At 41.1% G+C, this 18912-nt stretch overlaps 3 protein-coding genes across 7 annotated transcripts in view; 1 reads left to right on the forward strand and 2 right to left on the reverse strand.

Annotated features, from left to right (window-relative positions):
* Nucleotides 1-2221, reverse strand: part of PON3 (paraoxonase 3) — a 44284-nt gene extending 42063 nt beyond the window's left edge. For all 4 annotated transcript variants that reach the window (XM_081531525.1, XM_081531524.1, XM_081531527.1 and 1 more), the window contains exon 1: nucleotides 2128-2221. In XM_081531525.1, coding sequence (XP_081387651.1) covers nucleotides 2128-2201 — 74 coding nt within the window. In that variant the 5' untranslated portion in view covers nucleotides 2202-2221. The remainder of the gene's footprint in view (nucleotides 1-2127) is intronic.
* Nucleotides 1-18912, forward strand: part of ASB4 (ankyrin repeat and SOCS box containing 4) — a 259323-nt gene that overhangs the window by 68425 nt on the left and 171986 nt on the right. The window lies entirely within an intron of this gene.
* Nucleotides 13175-18912, reverse strand: part of PON2 (paraoxonase 2) — a 31523-nt gene continuing 25785 nt past the window's right edge. For both annotated transcript variants that reach the window (XM_081531523.1, XM_081531522.1), the window contains exons 7-9: nucleotides 15253-15334; nucleotides 14400-14528; nucleotides 13175-13797 (exon numbers count right to left, since the gene is read on the reverse strand). In XM_081531523.1, the coding sequence (XP_081387649.1) occupies nucleotides 13639-13797; nucleotides 14400-14528; nucleotides 15253-15334 (370 nt within the window). In that variant the 3' untranslated portion in view covers nucleotides 13175-13638. The remainder of the gene's footprint in view (nucleotides 13798-14399; nucleotides 14529-15252; nucleotides 15335-18912) is intronic.

Raw genomic sequence — 18912 nt, forward strand, 5'->3', positions numbered from 1 at the left:
CTGTTACAGTCTTGCCTTTTTTTCTTTTTTTTAAGTAAATTTATTTATTTTAGTTGGGGGCTAATTACTTTACAATATTGTAGTAGTTTTTGCCATACATTGACATGAATCAGCCATGGGTTTACATGTGTTCCCCTTCCTGGACCCCCTCCCACCTCCCTCCCCACCCCATCCCTCTGGGTCATCCCATTGCCCCAGCCCTGAGCATTTGTCTCATGCATCAAACATGGAATGGTGTTCTGTTTCACATATGATAATATACATGTTTCAATGCTATTCTCCCAGAACGTCCCACCCTCACCTTCTCCCTCAGAGTCCATAAGACTGTTCTATGCATCTGTGTCTCTTATTCTGTCTCGCATATAGGGTTATCGTTACCATCTTTCAAATTCCATATATATGCATTAGTATACTGTATTGGTGTTTTTCTTTCTGGCTTATTTCACTCTGTATTATGGGCTCCAGTTTCATCCATCTCAATACAACCGATTCAAATGTATTTTTTTTAATGGCTGAGTAATATTCCATTGTGTATATGTACCACAGCTTCCTTATCCATTCGTCTGCTGATGGACATCTAGGTTGCTTCCATGTCCTGGCTATTGTAAACAGTGCTGCGATGAACATTGGGGTACACGCGTCTCTTTCAATTCTGGTTTCCTCGGTATGTATGCCCAGCAGTGGGATTGCTGAGTCATATGGCAGTTCTATTCCCAGTTTTTTGAGGAATCTCCACACTGTTCTCCATAGTGGCTGTACTAGTTTGCATTCCCACCAACAGTGTAAGAGGGTTCCCTTTTCTCCACACCCTCTCCAGCATTTATTGCTTGCAGACTTTTGGATAGCAGCCATTCTGACAGTCTTGCCTTTTGATCCTTGTCCCCAACTGCCTTCCCCAAATTCAACAGGGTCTCCTAATAGCTAAACTCTGTAGCCTTTGCTTTATTATTTTTAAAATTTTATGCTCATTTACTTTGCAAGTTCATGAGTTCATTAAATTGACCATAGTTTAAACAATTGGCCAAATTATTTTTGAATAGTGTTTTTGATTCCACAGTGAAACATTCTTCTAAACACCAGGAATAATTTTACATTTTTATTAAATTGTATTCAGGAAGATTCTATACTTATCTTACCGTGACTTTAAAAAAATGCTCTTTAGATTGGCTTTATAATTATCATTATTTTTTATGATCTTCTCACTTGTGTGCACTGGGAGCAAATGTAACAATAAACTCTTTCAAGCTGAACTGCTCCTGCGGGTGCTAAGTCGCTTCAGTCGTGTCCGACTCTGTGCGACTCCATGGACAGCAGCCCACCAGGCTCCTCTGTCCACAGGATTCTCTAGGCAAGAATACTGGAGTGGGTTGCCATTTCCTTCTCCATTCAAGCTGAACTAGAATGTATTATCAAAAGGTACCATGCTCCTCAGCAGATTCTGCCAATAGATGTGAACCCCTGAGGAGACCAACTTGTATTTAGAGAAATAAATAAAAACAACCCAAAGAGGACTGAAAGCAAGTAGAGGCTAACATCTATTCGGGAACACATGTCATCATCTAACAAACATTTCTGCTTGCTAGCCCAGTATTCTCCTGAGATATTTCTGGGATGGCTATCACCACTAGATCTTCCACTTCAAAAGGTCAGGTCAGATACCTAGACAATGCCAATCTCCCCTTGAGGTTTCAGTTCATTTCCCTGCTGTCCTGCTAGCTCCTTTAATCTGGTAACCCAGTACCCCGCAAGGTTGAACTTGCCTTGGACAACCTGAGCCAGCCAAAAACATCCAGCCGGTAGCCTGGCTCCCTCCCCCAAGACCAGCGCTTCCAACAGAGTTAGTTTGTTCAAGCGTGGGTGGAATGCTGAGGGTGACCTGGGGAAGTGGGGGCGTTGCATAACTTTCAGAAAATAAATCGGGGCGTTTCTGCCTCAGGATCTTAGGAAAGGCAAGAAATCAGCTCACTTTCCACATCAGAGCTTCTCGAGGGATAGTTTGTTAGGTGGGCTTGAGAAGAGGGGTCCCCAAACAGCTCATTCTTACCCGCTAAAGGCGGCCCGGGGCAGCCCTTAACCTAACTTGGAAGAAGAGAAAGAGAGCCCAGGATGCTCAAGATGCCAACTCACCTAAGTGTCAAAAATCTCTCCCCGACTAGGGCCAGGCCGGCGCCCAGCAGCATAAGTGCCACCAGCTTCCCCATGGTCTCCGGGCTCCAGGGGCGCCCAGTGCGCGCAGAGCACTCGGGAGGGGCTGCAGGCTGCGCAGGTCCCGCCCCCAGTGGGGCCCGTCCCGCCCCTCCGGCGCCCGGGCAGGTGCGCTGCCAAGGCGCTGGGCTAAGGTCGCTGTGTCCCGTCCCTCCCCGCAGTGCCACTCCGGGTTCAAGGCCACATTTACCTGCTTTCAAGGAAACCTTTACTCGTGGATTTCTTTTTTCTTCAGGGCTCAAAATACAGAGACAGGACCCATAGCCCCGGGTTCCTTTAGCAGCTTTGGCGAGATCCCACGGGTGGGTGGGACGATAGAGGAGGAGGTTTGCTGTCAAAAGCTGCGGAATTCTACCTGAGCTCCTCAGGTGGCTTAGGGGAAGCTGGAGGGGCAGAGAGTGCGGGGAGCTGTAGTTCAGACCCAGAAACTGCAGTTTGTGGAACGTAAGGTGTTCTATGAGACACAGAATTGATCCCTAGACACAGGGGGCGCGGGAGTGTTCTGTTTGTGGACTGGGCGGATTTGTGAATGTCAGCATCTGCCCCCAACATTTGAGATAAAGTCAGGAGAAGTGAAAGGAAAGAAATAAATAGAATAGGTAACAAGATGAGCAGAATGGAGGAGAGAAGGGGAGAAGGGAAACATAGTTTCTTTGGAAGGTTAGACTTTCAAAAGACTCCTAGATCCTTCTTTCTTCTGGATCTTTAGATCCTGCCAAGCAAATAATCTGCACTCTCCCATGCTCATGATAAGGATCCGGTTGGAAGAAGGGGAGCACAAGGTGGGAAAGACTTGAAGAGTTGGGGCAAAGCCAAGTAGCATCTTCAAGATCTGTTTTTATTTACCACAAGGGAAAAAAAAGGACTATTTCTATCGAGTTTAAGTCAACAGTGTTTGAGAGAACACAGAAGTGGAGATATTAAGCAAAGGAGGTTTCTGACTTATGGGATACATAAATACTGTCTGAATACATAATGATAGTGGAATAATAAAGCTTGCCATTTATGCAGCACCTACTATGTGCCTTGCATTGTCCTTAGAACTTTGCCTATGTTAACTTTTGATTCTTGGTGCTTCTCTGAGGTAGATAACATCCCAGTTTTATAGGTGAGAAAACCAAGGCACAGAGTAACTGCATACCTTGCCCTTGTCCACACAGCTAGAGAGTGGCAGGGTGAGCCCTTCCTATGCCCTTCCTCAGTTGTGCTGATTTTTATTGAAGCTGTGGAAGAAGGGCTACTAAAGGAACACTGTAACATCTGGAATTGTATTGGTAAGACAGTTACTTTTTAAGAAGATTAATTTGAAAAGAGTTCACACAGAGGAGGAATACGTATTTACATCTGCCTGTATTTATGTAAAAATATGGGAAAGATACACAAGAAACTAACAAACTGGTTTCCCCTAAGTGGGACAGATGGGATGGCAAGGAGACTTTTCAACCTTTTAAAAAAATATTTAATTTATTTGTGGTTGTGCTGGGTCTTCATTGCTACATGAGCTTTTCTCTGGTTGCAACGGGCAAGGGCTTCTGTCTGTGTGGTTGGGGTGTGCAGGCTTCCCAATGCAGTGGCTTCTTTTGTTGCAGAGCACAAGTGCTAGGGCACTTGGGCTTCATTAATTGTGGCCCCTGGGCTCAGTAGATGTGGCTCCCAGGCTCGGGAGCACAGTGCTTAGTTGCTCCAGGGCATGTGGGATCTTCCCAGAGCAGGGATCAAGCCTGTTTCTCCTGCCTTGGCAGCGGGACTCTTTACCACTGAACCACCAGGGAAGCCCTCAACATACCTTTTAATATCACTTTGATTTGTAATAAAGAGACTCCTGTGAAAACAGTGACCCATATTTCAGAAGAAAATGCGTAAATATACAAACACACACACATACAGACACAGACACACACACACATATGGTGTGGAGATTCTGCTGCTGCTGTTGCTTCACATTTCTTCACTTAGTCAACCCCCTGCATGTCTGTTTCAAAACAAACCCCATGGATCACTGTGTGGTGATGACTCTCCAGACAGGTTCATGGCCACTGAGTTTGAATTGTTCTCTGGAATGGTGTGTGTGTGAGTCCATGGGAGCCTGGGAAGGAAGGGAAGGAATGTTGCTTGGCATTCACCCTCAGCACTATTTGGTGAGCACTTACAACTACTTGCTCAGCACTGAAGACTTGGTGTGAACAAGATGCCCTTGCCTTCAAGGCGCTTACATCCTAGAGGGGAAATATATTTCAAGGAAGGAAGGGAGGGAGGATAGAAAAAAAGGAAAGAAGCAGGAGGGAAGGTAAAGACAAAAAATAGAAAAAGACAAAGTAAAGCAGTAAGTTGTTTCATGTTCTTTTATGAAATAATCAGTCATCTATAGCCGTGAGAGGAGACAGAGAGGTTCAGGAAATAATAGTTTTTTACGCTCACAAAACCTAAAGACAGAAGGACAGGCATGGTACAGTGCCATGTGGGAAAGACACCTGGATAATTGGAAGGCAGAAAACAGGACAGGAGGGTTGAGGCTGCTCCCTTTATTGGGGTTTTGACAGTAAAGCCAAGGCAGGGCATGGTGCATACCCTGTTGCTTCAGTTGTATCTGACTCTTTGCGACACTATGGACGATAGCCTGCCAGGCTTTTCTGTCCATGGGCTTCTCCAGGCAAGAATACTGGAGAAGGTTGCCAGTGTGCAGGGCAGGATGAACTACTTAGGACTGGCTAGTTTGAATAATTTTGGCAGGTTTGAGGCTATAAGTTAGTTGCTAGTTTCCTAGCACCTGGTCCTGGGATGACTACAGTAGAGGAATATTGTCTCTTGGCGTCTAAGGGCCAGATAGAGGGAATATGGCTGTAGACCAGTTAGTTTGTGAATCAGACACATGCTTCTGGTGGAGCCCTTTGCTGTCTCCCGGAATTGAAAGAGCCTCTCCAAAGAGGTGACATTAAAACTGAGACCTGAAGTAAGAGAAGAAACTAGGTTTGTAAAGAGTGGGAGGAAGGGAATTTCAGTGGAGGGAAAGATCTTGTTTGCCAAGGCGTGCAATTTACAGTGTGGCCCAAGCCATTGCTGGATGAAGTTGGAGAGGGAAGCAGAACCCAGATTACACAGCATCTTGCAGGTCTTAGTGGAGAGATCAGTAACACAGAAAGGTCTTGCAGGAGATGACGTGATCTGAGTACTTTGCTACTGAGGAGGAAATAGGTTGGAGAGGGGAAACACTGGTAGACAGAAGTCCACCTGCAAAACTGTTCTGGGTAAGAGGTAATAATAGAGATTGAAGCAGAGATAGAAGAATGGATCTGAAAAGATATTACTTGGAGATAGAGTCAGGTAGAGTTTCTGATAGTTGAGGACAAACGTGATATGAAAGATGACTGCAAGGTCTGAGCTGGCGATGTTAATTTTGAAGTAATCAGTATACAGGGAGTACATAAACCCATTGGAATGGATGGGGAAGAGGAAAGAGCACCCAATTTTGGCCCTAAAGAGCCATTACATTTCTGTTAATTTTTGGATGAGGTGTGCAAACCAGCAAAGGAGGGGAAAACAGGAGATAATGAGAATAGTATTGAGAAAGCCAAGGCGGAAGAGTGTTTCGACAAGCAAAGAAGAGAGCATGCCAAATGCTGCTTAGAAGTCATGTAAGATCAGAGCAGAGATAGAGGTAATTGGATTTGGCAACACAAAGATCTCTGATGACCTTGACTTGAACAGAGACCAGACTGTAGTTGGTTGAGAAGTGAATGGGTAATGAGAAAGAAGAGACAGTGTGGATCTCAAAGACTTTATTTATGATGGGTGTATTAGTTATGTATTATGATGTACTAAACTATCCCCAAACAAGGTAGCTTAAAATTCATGATCTGAGCATTGTTGTTGGTCAGAAAGTGGAAGCAGCTTAGTGAAGTGCTTCTGGTCCATGGTCAGTCATGAGGTTGCAGTAATCTGAAGATATTTCCAGCATCACTCAATTGCACGTCTGTCGTCAGGAGACCTAAGCCCCTTGCCATGTGGACCTTCCCATAGGGCTGCCTGAGAAATGTCTTCAGGATAAGGCAGCCAACTTTCCCCAGTGAGTGGCCTGAATGAGGGAGCAAGGAGGAAATCTTGACACCTTTTATGACTGAGTCTCAAAAGTCACATGTTGTCACTTTTTCCTTATTCTGTTTGTTAGACATCAGTCACTAAATCCAGCCCACTCTTAACACATTATTGACAGGGAGATTTTTGCAGGAATTAATACCTGTGGCTGGCGATTTGTTATGTAAGTGAATATCAAAACATCTTCTGGTCAATATTGTGCGTAACAAAAGATGTATTAATATGTCTGTGGTCAATAAGTTGTTAAGGAGCAGTGCATTAAGCTTGCCTTTGGGGGAAGAATGTCAAATCTTTGGACATATTTTAAGCCATCATTGGAATCCAGAGAAATGATGTATGTGGTGGTTAAAAATGTGAGATCAAGGGAGTGTTGTTTTTTAAATGGAAGATGTGGTTAGAAGGTCTTTGTGCTAATGAAAATGAATCAGTAGGGAAAGAGTTTGATGATGCAGAAGAGAGAAGGGATAATGGAAAAAGTGAAGTCCTAAGGACAACTGGAGGACTCCTTCTCTACTTTAACAGTAGAAATAGGAGGAGGTGGATGCAGCTAGAGTGAGAGGTATAACTTTGGGAGGGGAAATGTGAGGGGGCTTATATCTGGTGGTTTCCATTTTCTGAATGAATTATAAGACAAGACCTACCGACCAAAGTGTGAATAGATAAAGGCTTGTGGAAAGTTTGAGGAAAAGGAGAAGGTATAAAATTACTAACTCAAGAAAGAGAAAAGCTAATCTACTGAAGAAATTGAGGATTGCTTGACATTTTGAGTACCAAATCTGAGCTTTGACATTCATTCAAGAGAAACCATTCAGCTGTTTTGATTTTCCCAGGTCACATATAGCTGCTCAGGTGCATGTGTGAAGTAAAGAAATGGTTTGAGTTTTGCTTCTTAAGACAATAGGAGGAGAGATATGTAAAGGGGTTGAGAAATCAAGGAAGTGATTACAGGATGGAAGCTGGATTGGATAAGCAGAGATATTATGCAGAAGAGGGGACAGTTGGAAGGGGAGAAAGTTCTGGGGCTAGGGTTATCAATCAGTTTGAGGTTGGAATAATTCAAAAATTTTAGAAGAATGGCAGTATCTGAACAGATAACTTAGAAATGAAGGGGGTGGTGGTTGCGGAGTCTGAGATTTGAAATAAAGGTTTAATAAGTAAGAAAGTTTCTGATACAGAATATGACCATGGGAGTGGATGGCTGAGGCAGTGGGAGAAACGGGTGTTGGGAGTGGAAATTTGAGGTACACAGAAGCTACATGTTGGAGGATTTATCCACGTAGACTTTTAAATCATTGGGAATGAAAACGGAATAAAGACGTACTACTTTATTAGATGATTGTACTAATTTCCTACAAAATAAATAGTAATCTGATTTTGGATAGAAATTAAGGTAGAAATCTGTGAAAAGATAAGAAATAGCTCTCTAGGAACTGATAGAAAATAATTTCCAGAAAAACGAGGTAGAATATAGAAGAGGAAAAAAGGGAGTTCAATGACAGATAATTTTTTTAAAAATAGAGTATTGTCCATCGATATTACTAATAGAAATAATGGAAGAAAAATCACCATTTTGCAACTCCAATGTAATAATAATTGGGCAAGAACATTACTGAATGCCAAATAGATGAAAGGTTTTAGGTAACAGAATATTCACTTGAATTTATAAAAAGAAAGAAAAAATTAACCCTGTTGAGCAGGTGATCACCACCTTAATCAGTTACTCAGATTTAGCATCACAAAAAGTGAAGAAAACTATGTTTATATTCTCCTGCAATGCAGTGTGAAGCACAGGTCACTTATTAGTATTCTTGTCAAAATTGTTTAACTGGAATCTGGTCAAGCCTAGGGTAACTTCTAATTTACAGGAAATATGAGTGCCGCTGAACTGAGCTTAGGACTCCAGGAAGAAACGACCAAGTAAATTCAGAATGTAGATCATTCCAGAAGATATCTTGCTTGCACTGAAAAATGTGTCATTAAAATCAAAAACAAAAAATAGAAAGACTGTTTCACATTAAAAAGGATTCAAGAGACATAAGTAAATGTGAATTGTGATCCTCAATTGAATTCTGGATTGGGGAGCATGGGGGATGGGAGGGTTCAGTTCAGTTCAGTTCAGTCGCTCAGTCGTGTCCGATTCCTTGCAACCCCATGAATTGCAGCATGCCAGGCCTCCCTGTCCATCACCAACTCCTGGAGTTTACCCAAACTCATGTCCATCAAGTCGGTGATGCCATCCAGCCATCTCATCCTCTGTCGTCCCCTTCTCCTTCAGCCTCCAATCCTTCCCAGCATCAGGGTCTTTTCCAATGAGTCAATTCTTTGCATGAGGTGGCCAAGTATTGGAGTTTTCAGCTTCAGCATCAGTCCTTCCAATGAACACCCAGGACTGATCTCCTTTAGGATGGACTGGTTGGATCTCCTTGCAGTCCAAGGGACTCTCAAGAGTCTTCTCCAACACCACAGTTCAAAAGCATCAATTCTTCAGCGCTCAGCTTTCTTTATAGTCCAACTCTCACATCCATACATGACCACTGGAAAACCATAGCTTTGACTAGATGGACCTTTGTTGGCAACGTAATGTCTCTGCCTTTTAATATGCTATCTAGGTTGGTCATAACTTTCCTTCCAAGGAGTAAGCATCTTTTAATTTCATGGCTGCAATGACCATCTGCAGTGATTTTGGAGCCCCCCAAAATAAAGTCTGACACTGTTTCCACTGTTTCCCCATCTATTTGCCATGAAGTGATGGGACCAGATGCCATGATCTTAGCTTTCTGAATGTTGCGCTTTAAGCCAACTTTTTCACTTTCCTCTTTCACTTTCATCAGGAGGCTTTTTAGCAATTATTAAAGGCATTTGGAGACCACTGAGAAAATTTGAATTTGTACCAGATATTAGATGGCATCACTATTATTGAGAGGTATTATTACTGCTAAGTGTTGTAATGACATTGTGGTTATGTGGAAGGATGGCCTCATATTTAGAAGATGCAAGCTGCAGTATGCAGAGATGAAGTTTTATGATATCTCCAACTTGCTTTCAAATGATGCAGAAAAATAAAAGCATCTTTACTTGGAAAAGTAAAGCAAAAATGGAAAAATGATAACTGGTGATTGGTGAATATAGGTGAAGGATATTTAGGAAGTCACTGAACTACTCTTTCAATTTTCCTCTAGGTTTATACATTTCAAAAGTGGTGGAGGTGGGAAAATTGGGTTTTTCCAAATTGTTCTTTAATCATTTGTCTATGTTTAGTTCCTTCTTTTTTAATGTAATTCAAGTCTATAGTTTTTTTTTAATTAATTGGAGGCTAATTACTTTACAATAGTGTGGTGGTTTTTGCCAACCATCGACATGAATCACCCATGGGTGCACATGTGTCTCCCGATCCTGAACCCCTCTCCCACCTCCCTCTCTACCCCATCCCTCTGGGTTGTCCCAGAGCATTGGCTTTGAGCGCCCTGCTTCATGCATCAAACTTGCCCTGGTAATCTACTTTACATACGGTTATATACGTTTCAATGCTATTCTCTCAAATCATCCCACCATCTCCTTCTCCCAGAATCCAAAAGTCTTTTCTTTACATCTGTGTCTCTTCTGCTGTCTTGCATATAGGGTCATCATTACCGTCTTTCTAAATTCCATATATATGCATTAATGTACTGTATTGGTGTTTCTCTTTCTGACTTACTTCATTCTGTATACTAGGCTCCAGTTTCATCCACCTCATTAGAACTGACTCAGAGGCATTCTTTTTTATAGCTGAGTAATATTCCATTGTGTATATGTACAACTTCCTTATCCATTCATCTACCAAAAGACATCTAGGTTGTTTCCATGTCTAAGCTATTGTAAACAGTGCTGCAATAAACATGTGTCTCTTTCAGTTCTGGTTTCCTCAGTGTGTATGCTCAGCAGTGGGATTGCTGGACTGTATGGCCGTTTTTAAAAAAAATTGTTTATTTTTGACTGTGCTGGGTCTTCGTTGCTGCACACCAGCTTGCTCTAGCTGTGGAATGCGGGGGCTCCTCTTCACTGCAGGCCATTGGCTTCTCACTGTGGTGGCTTCTCTTGTTGCAGAGCACAGGCTCTAAGCGCTTGGGCTCAGTAGTTGAGACACATGGGCTTAGTTGCTTCTCGGCATGTGGAATTTTCCCGAACCAGGCATCAAACCCATGTCCCCTGCACTGACAAGTAGATTCTCATCCACTGTACCATCAGGATGTCCCTATGTTTAGTTCTTTATAATCTGTCTTTCTATCATCTATCTATTTTCTCATTTGTTGAATCTCCTAGTAGAATATAGGCATGTATCTGGTTCACTGTTATATATTAATGCCTAGCTCAAAGTCTGATTACAGAAATGTCATTTACTGTATTAAAAAATTTTTAAGAAAACAAAGTTATTCTCTTTGAAGTTATAAAAATTAGACTAGGCTCTTTTTTCTTCTTCTCTGCCTTCTGCCTTATGGAATAAAAACCTTGAAAACCAGGAGCAGAAAGCTAAGAGAGCGCTGCTGGAATTCTTTCAGTCCGCCTTCTCTCACACCCAGAAATGTTTTGTAGAAATCTCAGAGTAAGGAAAACTCTAGGTGGCCAGAGAAAGGAGGAGAAAGGTGGACATGGGTGGTGTGAAAGTGAGTGCTGTTAATTCTTCATTGTTTTGCCAAGTAAATATTCATCAGCCTAGACAAGCTATGTCTCTGAGAGAGGATTCAAACCGAGCAAATCAAGCCTAGAAAAGGGATCAGCCTTAGACTAGTTGTCAGTAATCATCCATCCATACACAAAATGAGAAAAACAAATACTAAAGTTATAGCGTATATTTAATTTTCCTTACTGCTCCTATTAGGTGTCCACATTCACATTCAGCTGCTGTAAAAGAGCTGACATTTTGTCAAAGACCAAAATGGATTTGTTGTCACCAAACAAGACCTCAGATTAAAACAAATTAAAACACACACACTCACATACCTGAGATCTAAATCCACCTATTGGTGGCACATCCCAATTGCCATTTCATTCCTTTTGAATGACCTCTTAATAACCAACCAAATTGTTAAACTCAATATGATCCCAGTAAGATCACTGTAAATAGATGCACAATATATTTATGAATCCCTCATAGCCCACAGAGGCTCAAAACCAGCATTTATTTAAAAAACAAAAAAACTTTAAAAATCTCTAAGATAAATGACACATGTGCTTATTAACTTTTATTTACTTTTGTCCAGATCAATTTTCTAATAAACACAATAGAAACCAAGTCTATCTGATGCCTGTTGTATTCTGGTACTTTTCATGAATATAGCTTTTTAGATAGTCATTGCTTATAGTCTAAAATCTAAAATATACGCTTCTTGGCTTTGGATCCCTAATGAATAATATTTAATCTTGTTTTGCTTATCTATGACTTAATGTTTTCTCCATGGATAATGTAAACAGCAAAAAATGGTAATTATTTTAGGATTAAATACATCCAATATATTATAGTAGCAGACTATTTAAAAATATAAATAAAAACACAGGCCAAATGTGGTCAAAGACCAAGATTAGGAATACTTATGCAATTTACATTTAAGTCTTTAAATGATCCTTCTGAAAGAACTCAAATTGATACCTATAAAAACAGAAGAAACTACGTATTAAGAAAAAGAGTAGATCATGAGATCCTCATTAGTTCCATGGCAGAAGCATCATGGGGTGGGTAACAGCACAGCTTCTGACATCAGAAGTAGATGAGAGCCACCCCTTACTAGGTATGTGACCCTGAACATCTGTGAAATGTTAACAGTGATAGAAATCAATACCTACTCCCTCAGGGCCCTAATTAGGATTAAATGAGATAATGAATGTACCATTTTTAGTACACTCTTTCACTTTATAAGTAATTGACAAATACTTTGATGATAACGATGCTAAAGATGGGAAAAGTATGAGAAGTGAAGTGCTTTGATGTTACAGTGGAAAAGAAACACAGAGGAATTTATAGGAAGTATAGTGAGTGGAAGAGCTTCCCTGGTGGCTCAGACGGTAATGAATTTGCCTGCAGTGCAGGAGACCACAGTTCAATCCCTGGGTTGGGAAGATCCCTTGGAGAAGGGAATGGCTACTCACTCCAGTATTCTTGCCTGGAGAATTCCATGGACTGCGGAGCCTGGTGGGCTACAGCTCATGGGGTCTCAATGAGTTGGATACAATTGAGAAACATACACACACACAGTGAGTGGAAGAAATGTGGTTGCAAAGAGTTGGACACAATTGAGCAACACACACACACACACACACACACACACACACACACACACGAATGCTCCCCTAGGCAGACACCTTCAGCCCTGATGGGTTGCAAAATGTTGGACACACACACAAAGTGGAAAGAATGTGGTTGCAAAGAGTTGGACATGATTGAGCAACACACACACACACAAATGTTCCCCTATGAGGCGGACACTTTCAGACACACACACATGTTCTCCTATGAGGAGGACACCTTCAGACAGACAGACAAACAGAGACACACGCATGTGTGCGTGCCTGGACAACTGATTTTGTCTCATCTGATGACGTTCACAGTTGTGTTCAATGAGGAGGTGGTGTGACTGACCTCCCAGCTCTGAGCTGTTATCTTCTCTTTGTATTCAAGTTGGCTCCCATTAAGAAAGAGAGCAGATAGAATACTTCATACTAATTGAGAATTCCAGTTACCATATTTAATGAATTCGTTGTTCTTTTTTATTCAAATAAAAGGCTTATTTTTCAGATTTAATGAGAAAAATTAGCATTGTTATGGCTGTCCCTCCTAAGGAAACCCCGCAAGGAAGTGGCCACTTTCTGCTGAGGATATGCCATGAGAATTAAGCACAGACAAAACTTGGGTTTTAGTTAGTCTTTACTATAACTCCAACTCTTTAATAGTAAACAAAGATGTAAGTATAAGATATCAAAACGTGTTATGTATCAGTAGTTCTGAGTCATAGTGGTCACACTGGTGGCGCTGAGGTCACTCACATTTTAAGGAAATATAATCTACCCTGTTTCAGTGGAATTCATGCCTGGCAGTTGGAAGGCAGACATGAGGCATATTTTGTGCAGAGTGTATTCACTTAGCTGAAAGCAGCTTTCTTACCTTTTCTTGGCATTTTTAAAAACTGTTCACTTTCTTTTTATGTTAGAAGTGCTATGTGAACTGAAGGGGTCCTTTCATTGCCGAAATAAATTTACTATATATGTCACACATTTTGGGGTCAACGTTGCTGGTTAAATTCCCTCAGAATTAGCAATTCATAGAAAATTAGTTGTTGAGACGCTAGCACACCTGCATACCAGAAGGACCATTTAGAGCTCACAGTATAGGGCTCTATGGTATAAAGTGCCTATGAGCAGCTTCTTGTCATACACGGAGGCCACAGAACTTCCCTGGAGAACAGATCCATTGTTGGCATAAACTGTAGTCACTGTAGGCTTCTCAGATAAAATATTCTGGATGCGGAGAACCTATTCAGGAGATATGAAGGATTAATATAAACCACCATCCACCCATGTCACTCAGTCATCAATAATCTTGCACAAAGACACAATGATTAAGAGGACATGCTGTTGAAAATAGCAGTTAGGAATTTTTTGAATGTTTAAATTACTTTGTTAAAACCTCAAAGAAAGTACTTTCTTAAGCCATCTAGTGACTGCATGCCAACACTGGATTGAGTGTTATTACAGTAACTGAGCATTAATAGAAAAACTTCCACACTAATGTGCCTACTTTAGCATGAACAAAAGTCGTGTCATACAGTGAGCTGACAATAAGCCAGGTATTTAAAAAATTGCCAGTATACCACACAAGGAGGGCACATCTTTAGAAAAGAGATCTTTTGACTAGCTTCTACCATCATTTAATACATCAAAAGATTACCTTTCTAAAAGTATTTGAACAATGTGAAATTCTGCCAATTATTGGCTTAAAGCAATTACGAAGCCAACCACCACACGTTTATTGTATTATTGGTTTAAAAGGACTAAACGGACCATCCCTGGGACAGTTTATTGTATTATTCAAAAGGGTTTGAATAATTAAGATTTAAAAAGTAAACAATAAAAACCTCTGATGAGGGAGGATTCTTCGGGTCATACACGAAGAGCTTCTGGCCATTAGGATGACAGCCTACTAAGACGTCCCCCGAGGAAGGGTCAATAGATAAATTATCCACCAGTGTATCCAACTTGAGTACCTTCCAAATGAAAACACGTCAACATCTAAATGTCACGAGAAACCTTGATTAGATAATTTAGGGCTAACCTTTCTTGCCCCTATGCATGTGGGGAAATTATACTCATCTCCTGCTTCCACCCTTTAACACCAATATTGCATAAAATAAATGTAATGCACTGGTTTAGAGTCACTTTTCATTCTTCCTGAAATTAAGAAAGTTAGGGCAGTAATCAATCTCTCTAAAAAATGAACTCCTTTCCCCCTTTAAAAGATGCACGATGATCGGTTAGCTCAAAAAACTCATTCAAAGAAGAAATTCTTCATCAATCTAAAATATGTGTTGTCAAGCAGGAAGAAAATAATAATGGTGTGGAACCCAATTTCCACCTTCATTTATTATTGAAAGAACTGACAACTTGCGTAAATCTTCATTTCGGAATTCATCTATTAGTCTTTTCAACTGTGAAAATTTCTTACTGGAATTCATCGGGTACCATCAGTACTTCATGGAGTGGGCTCTGACTCTAATGCAAATGGCCCTCCCAACATACTGCTGCATGTAATCAGTCAGTTCTTGTGACTTTGGGAAACAACAGACTTGGTCAAGTATAGACAGGTAGCAGTGAAAAACCCAGAAGAGCAACACTGGCTATTCTGTTTTAAGGGAGGTATTGTTATAATATAGTATGACTATGTAATTTCAAGATTAATGTCAACTTTAGATACAGAAAGAAATATTTTACCTTCATCTGAGTTAAATTCATATTAGGGTGCTTTTCCAAAACATGAATTTCATGAGCCAATATATCAGCAACATAGATGTACCTTTGCAGGAAGGACACACTGGTTAGAGCTCCAAGCCAAGACAAAGCTTCATTAACACAGCGGGAAGAATAAGTCTTAATAACCTGCCAAGAAGTTAACCCATGATGGGCCCTCAAGGAAAGCCTGATAAAGGTCAATTTTTATTTAAAAGTAAGCTCTCAAAATCAATTCAGTGCTGCTACAACAGTCGTGAAATTGTTAAATTATTTTTCAAAAGATTGGTAAGGAAAAATAATATAGGGCAGCCTTTAAAATATCAAGTCTGTGGGGTGGGAGGTAGGAAGAAGGTTCAAGAGGGAGAAAACATATGTATACCTATGGCTGATTGATGTTGATGTATGGCAGAAACCAACACAACATTGTAAAGCAATTATCCTCCAATTAAAAACAAATAAATTTTAAAAATATGTAAAGTCTGTGATATTTGCCACTGAAGGGACAATAAAACAAATGTTTAAAAAAACTTTTATATTCCACAATATAATTTGATATTTCAAGGGACCATATACATGTAGAAATATTTGGTATAAAACAGAAGACATATTTATTAACATATTGAGAAATTCAAGCATTAGAGATAAGTATCTACTCAAAATAATTTGTCTGCATCTCAGGAGGGTGAATTAATGGACTGCTTTACCATAATCTTCCTCATCGAATTGACTGTTCCATGGCAACCGTTCTACTGAGCAATTATGATGGGTAAAACCATGAACTCAGTATTGTGACAGATATAAACATGAAGAAAACAGCTGTTTTTCCTGAAAAGTTTATAGTGTGTGGTGATTATCAGATGGCCTGTACACATTAAACAAATAATGCAGCATGATGGTACCATAAGACATATTTTGGGTCTAGAGACTGAAGGAATATCTAACTCCTGAAAAACCAGAAGGGCTTACAAAGAAAGGGGCATCTGCAGTGGACATGGACTGAGCAACTGGATTTGAGGATATGAGGACAAAGAATCTTTTAGGCAAAAGAAAACACGTGAGCAAAGGTACAGGGGCAAGAATGAAGGAGGCAGGTTTGCAAAATAGTGAGCTCGTCTAAAGCGTAGTAAGTATGAAAACAGTAGAAGAGAGAGGTTGGAACTAGCCTATTAAAGTCTAGCCCTTTAGCCTGCCTTGATTTGATAAGCAGTTGAGGTCCACTGAATAGAGGAAAACAACAGATTGGGAAAGACTAGAGACCTCTTCAAGAAAATTAGAGATACCAAAGGAACATTTCATGCAAAGATAGGCTCGATAAAGGACAGAAATGGTATGGACCTAACAGAAGCAGAAGATATTAAGAAGAGGTGGCAAGAATACACAGAAGAACTGTACAAAAAAGATCTTCACGACCCAGATAATCACGATGGTGTGATCACTCACCTAGAGCCAGACATCCTGGAATGTGAAGTCAAGTGGGCCTTAGAAAGCATCACTACGAACAAAGCTAGTGGAGGCGATGGAATTCCAGTTGAGCTATTTCAAATCCTCAAAGGTGATGCTGTGAAAGTGCTGCACTCGATATGCCAGCAAATTTGGACAACTCAGCAGTGGCCACAGGACTGGAAAAGGTCAGTTTTTGTTCCAATCCCAAAGAAAGGCAATGCCAAAGAATGCTCAAACTACCGCACAATTGCACTCATCTCACATGCTAGCAAAGTAATGCTCAAAATTCTCCAAGCCAGGCTTCAGCAATACGTGAACCGTGAACTTCCAGATGTTCAAGCTGGTTTTAGAAAAGGCAGAGGAACCAGAGATCAAGTTGCCAATATCCGCTGGATCATCGAAAAAGCAAGAGAGTTCCAGAAAAACATCTATTTCTGCTTTATTGACTATGCCAAAGCCTTTGACTGTGTGGATCACAATAAACTGTGGAAAATTCTGAAAGAGATGGGAATACCAGACCATCTGACCTGTCTCTTGAGAAACCTGTATGCCGGTCAGGAAGCAACAGTTAGAACTGGACATGGAACAACAGACTGGTTCCAGATAGGAAAAGGAGTACGTCAAGGCTGTATATTGTCACCCTGCTTATTTAACTTATATGCAGAGTACATCATGAGAAATGCTGGGCTGGAAGAAACACAAGCTGGAATCAAGATTGCTGGGAGAAATATCAATAACCTCAGATATGCGGATGACACCACCCTTATGGCAGAAAGTGAAGAAGAACTAAAGAGCCTCTTGATGAAGGTGAAGGAGGAGAGTGAAAAAGTTGGCTTAAAGCTCAACATTCAGAAAACTAAGATCATGGCATCTGGTCCCATCACTCCATGGGAAATAGATGGGGAAACAGTGGAAACAGTGTCAGACTTTACTTTTTTGGGCTCCAGAATCACTGCTGATGGTGACTGCAGCCATGAACGCTTACTCCTTGGAAGGAAGGTTATGGCCAACCTAGATAGCATGTTTAAAAGCAGAGACATTACTTTGCCAACAAAAGTCCGTCTAGTCAAGGCTATGGTTTTCCCAATGGTCATGTATGGATGTGAGAGTAGGACGGTGAAGATAGCTGAGCGCCGCAGAATTGATGCTTTTGAACTGTGGTGTTGGAGAAGACTCTTGAGAGTCCCTTGGACTGCAAGGAGATCCAATCAATCCATCCTAAAAGAGAGCAATCCTGGGTGTTCATTGGAAGGTTTGATGTTGAAGCTGAAGCTCCAATACTTTGGCCACCTCATGTGAAGGGTTGACTCATTGGAAAAGACCCTAATGCTGGGAAGGATTGGGGGCGGGAGGAGAAGGGGACGACAGAGGATGAGATGGTTGGATGGCATCACTGACTTGATGAACATGGGTTTGGGTAGACTCCGGGGGTTGGTGATGGACAGAGAGGCCTGGCGTGCTGCAATTCATGGGGTCGCAGAGAGTCGGACACGACTGAGCGACTGAACTGAACTGAACTGAACTGAACTGAGGTCCACTGAATTTCTAGAATAACAGAGTGTGATAATAACAAATGGTCAGTTCTGTGCAGCAATCACTAAGCATGTGGTTTGTGCCTGGCTGGGCTCAGTGTGAGGAGTCAAAGGTGAAGCAGACAGAGGTCCCTCTTTTGGAGGTCTTGGAAGGGCAGTGGGACACAGAAAGACAAAATTGGCAATGGTGCAAAAAAAAATGGAGGTGGACTGAAAACAAATGGGAAGAAAGTGAGAGTGAGAACCCGAACCAAGCAGGTGTTAATGGAAAGGAAGGGGCTGAGTGTGCGGGATGGAACCACACACAGAACCAGTGTGACTTGCTCAGTGGCTGGGTAGGAATAGTGAGAAGGGAGTTAAAGCTGGATCCCCTATTGTTATTATTATTTTCAGCTTGAGTGACTGGAAAGTTTGACTCTCATAATTGAAAGATGAGAGTCGGAAAGAAAAACAGATTTGGTGGGAGAGATTGGATTGGATCAGTTACAGACAATTTAAAAGATTCTACCTTCATTTTCTGTAATCGACAATAAAGAAGAAATTGTCATGAAAATAAAGACATTTAGTTGTCAAGGATGGCAGATTTATTTCATGTTATATGTGTAGTAGTTTAAATTGTTCAATGTGCTAACCTAGTAAAAGGGGAAATTAATAAAGCATTTAATAT

Source organism: Giraffa tippelskirchi, chromosome 10 (genome assembly GCF_054371585.1).
Source record: "Giraffa tippelskirchi isolate mGirTip1 chromosome 10, T2T-mGirTip1v1.2.pri, whole genome shotgun sequence".
In the NCBI taxonomy this organism is placed as follows: Eukaryota; Metazoa; Chordata; class Mammalia; order Artiodactyla; family Giraffidae; genus Giraffa; species Giraffa tippelskirchi.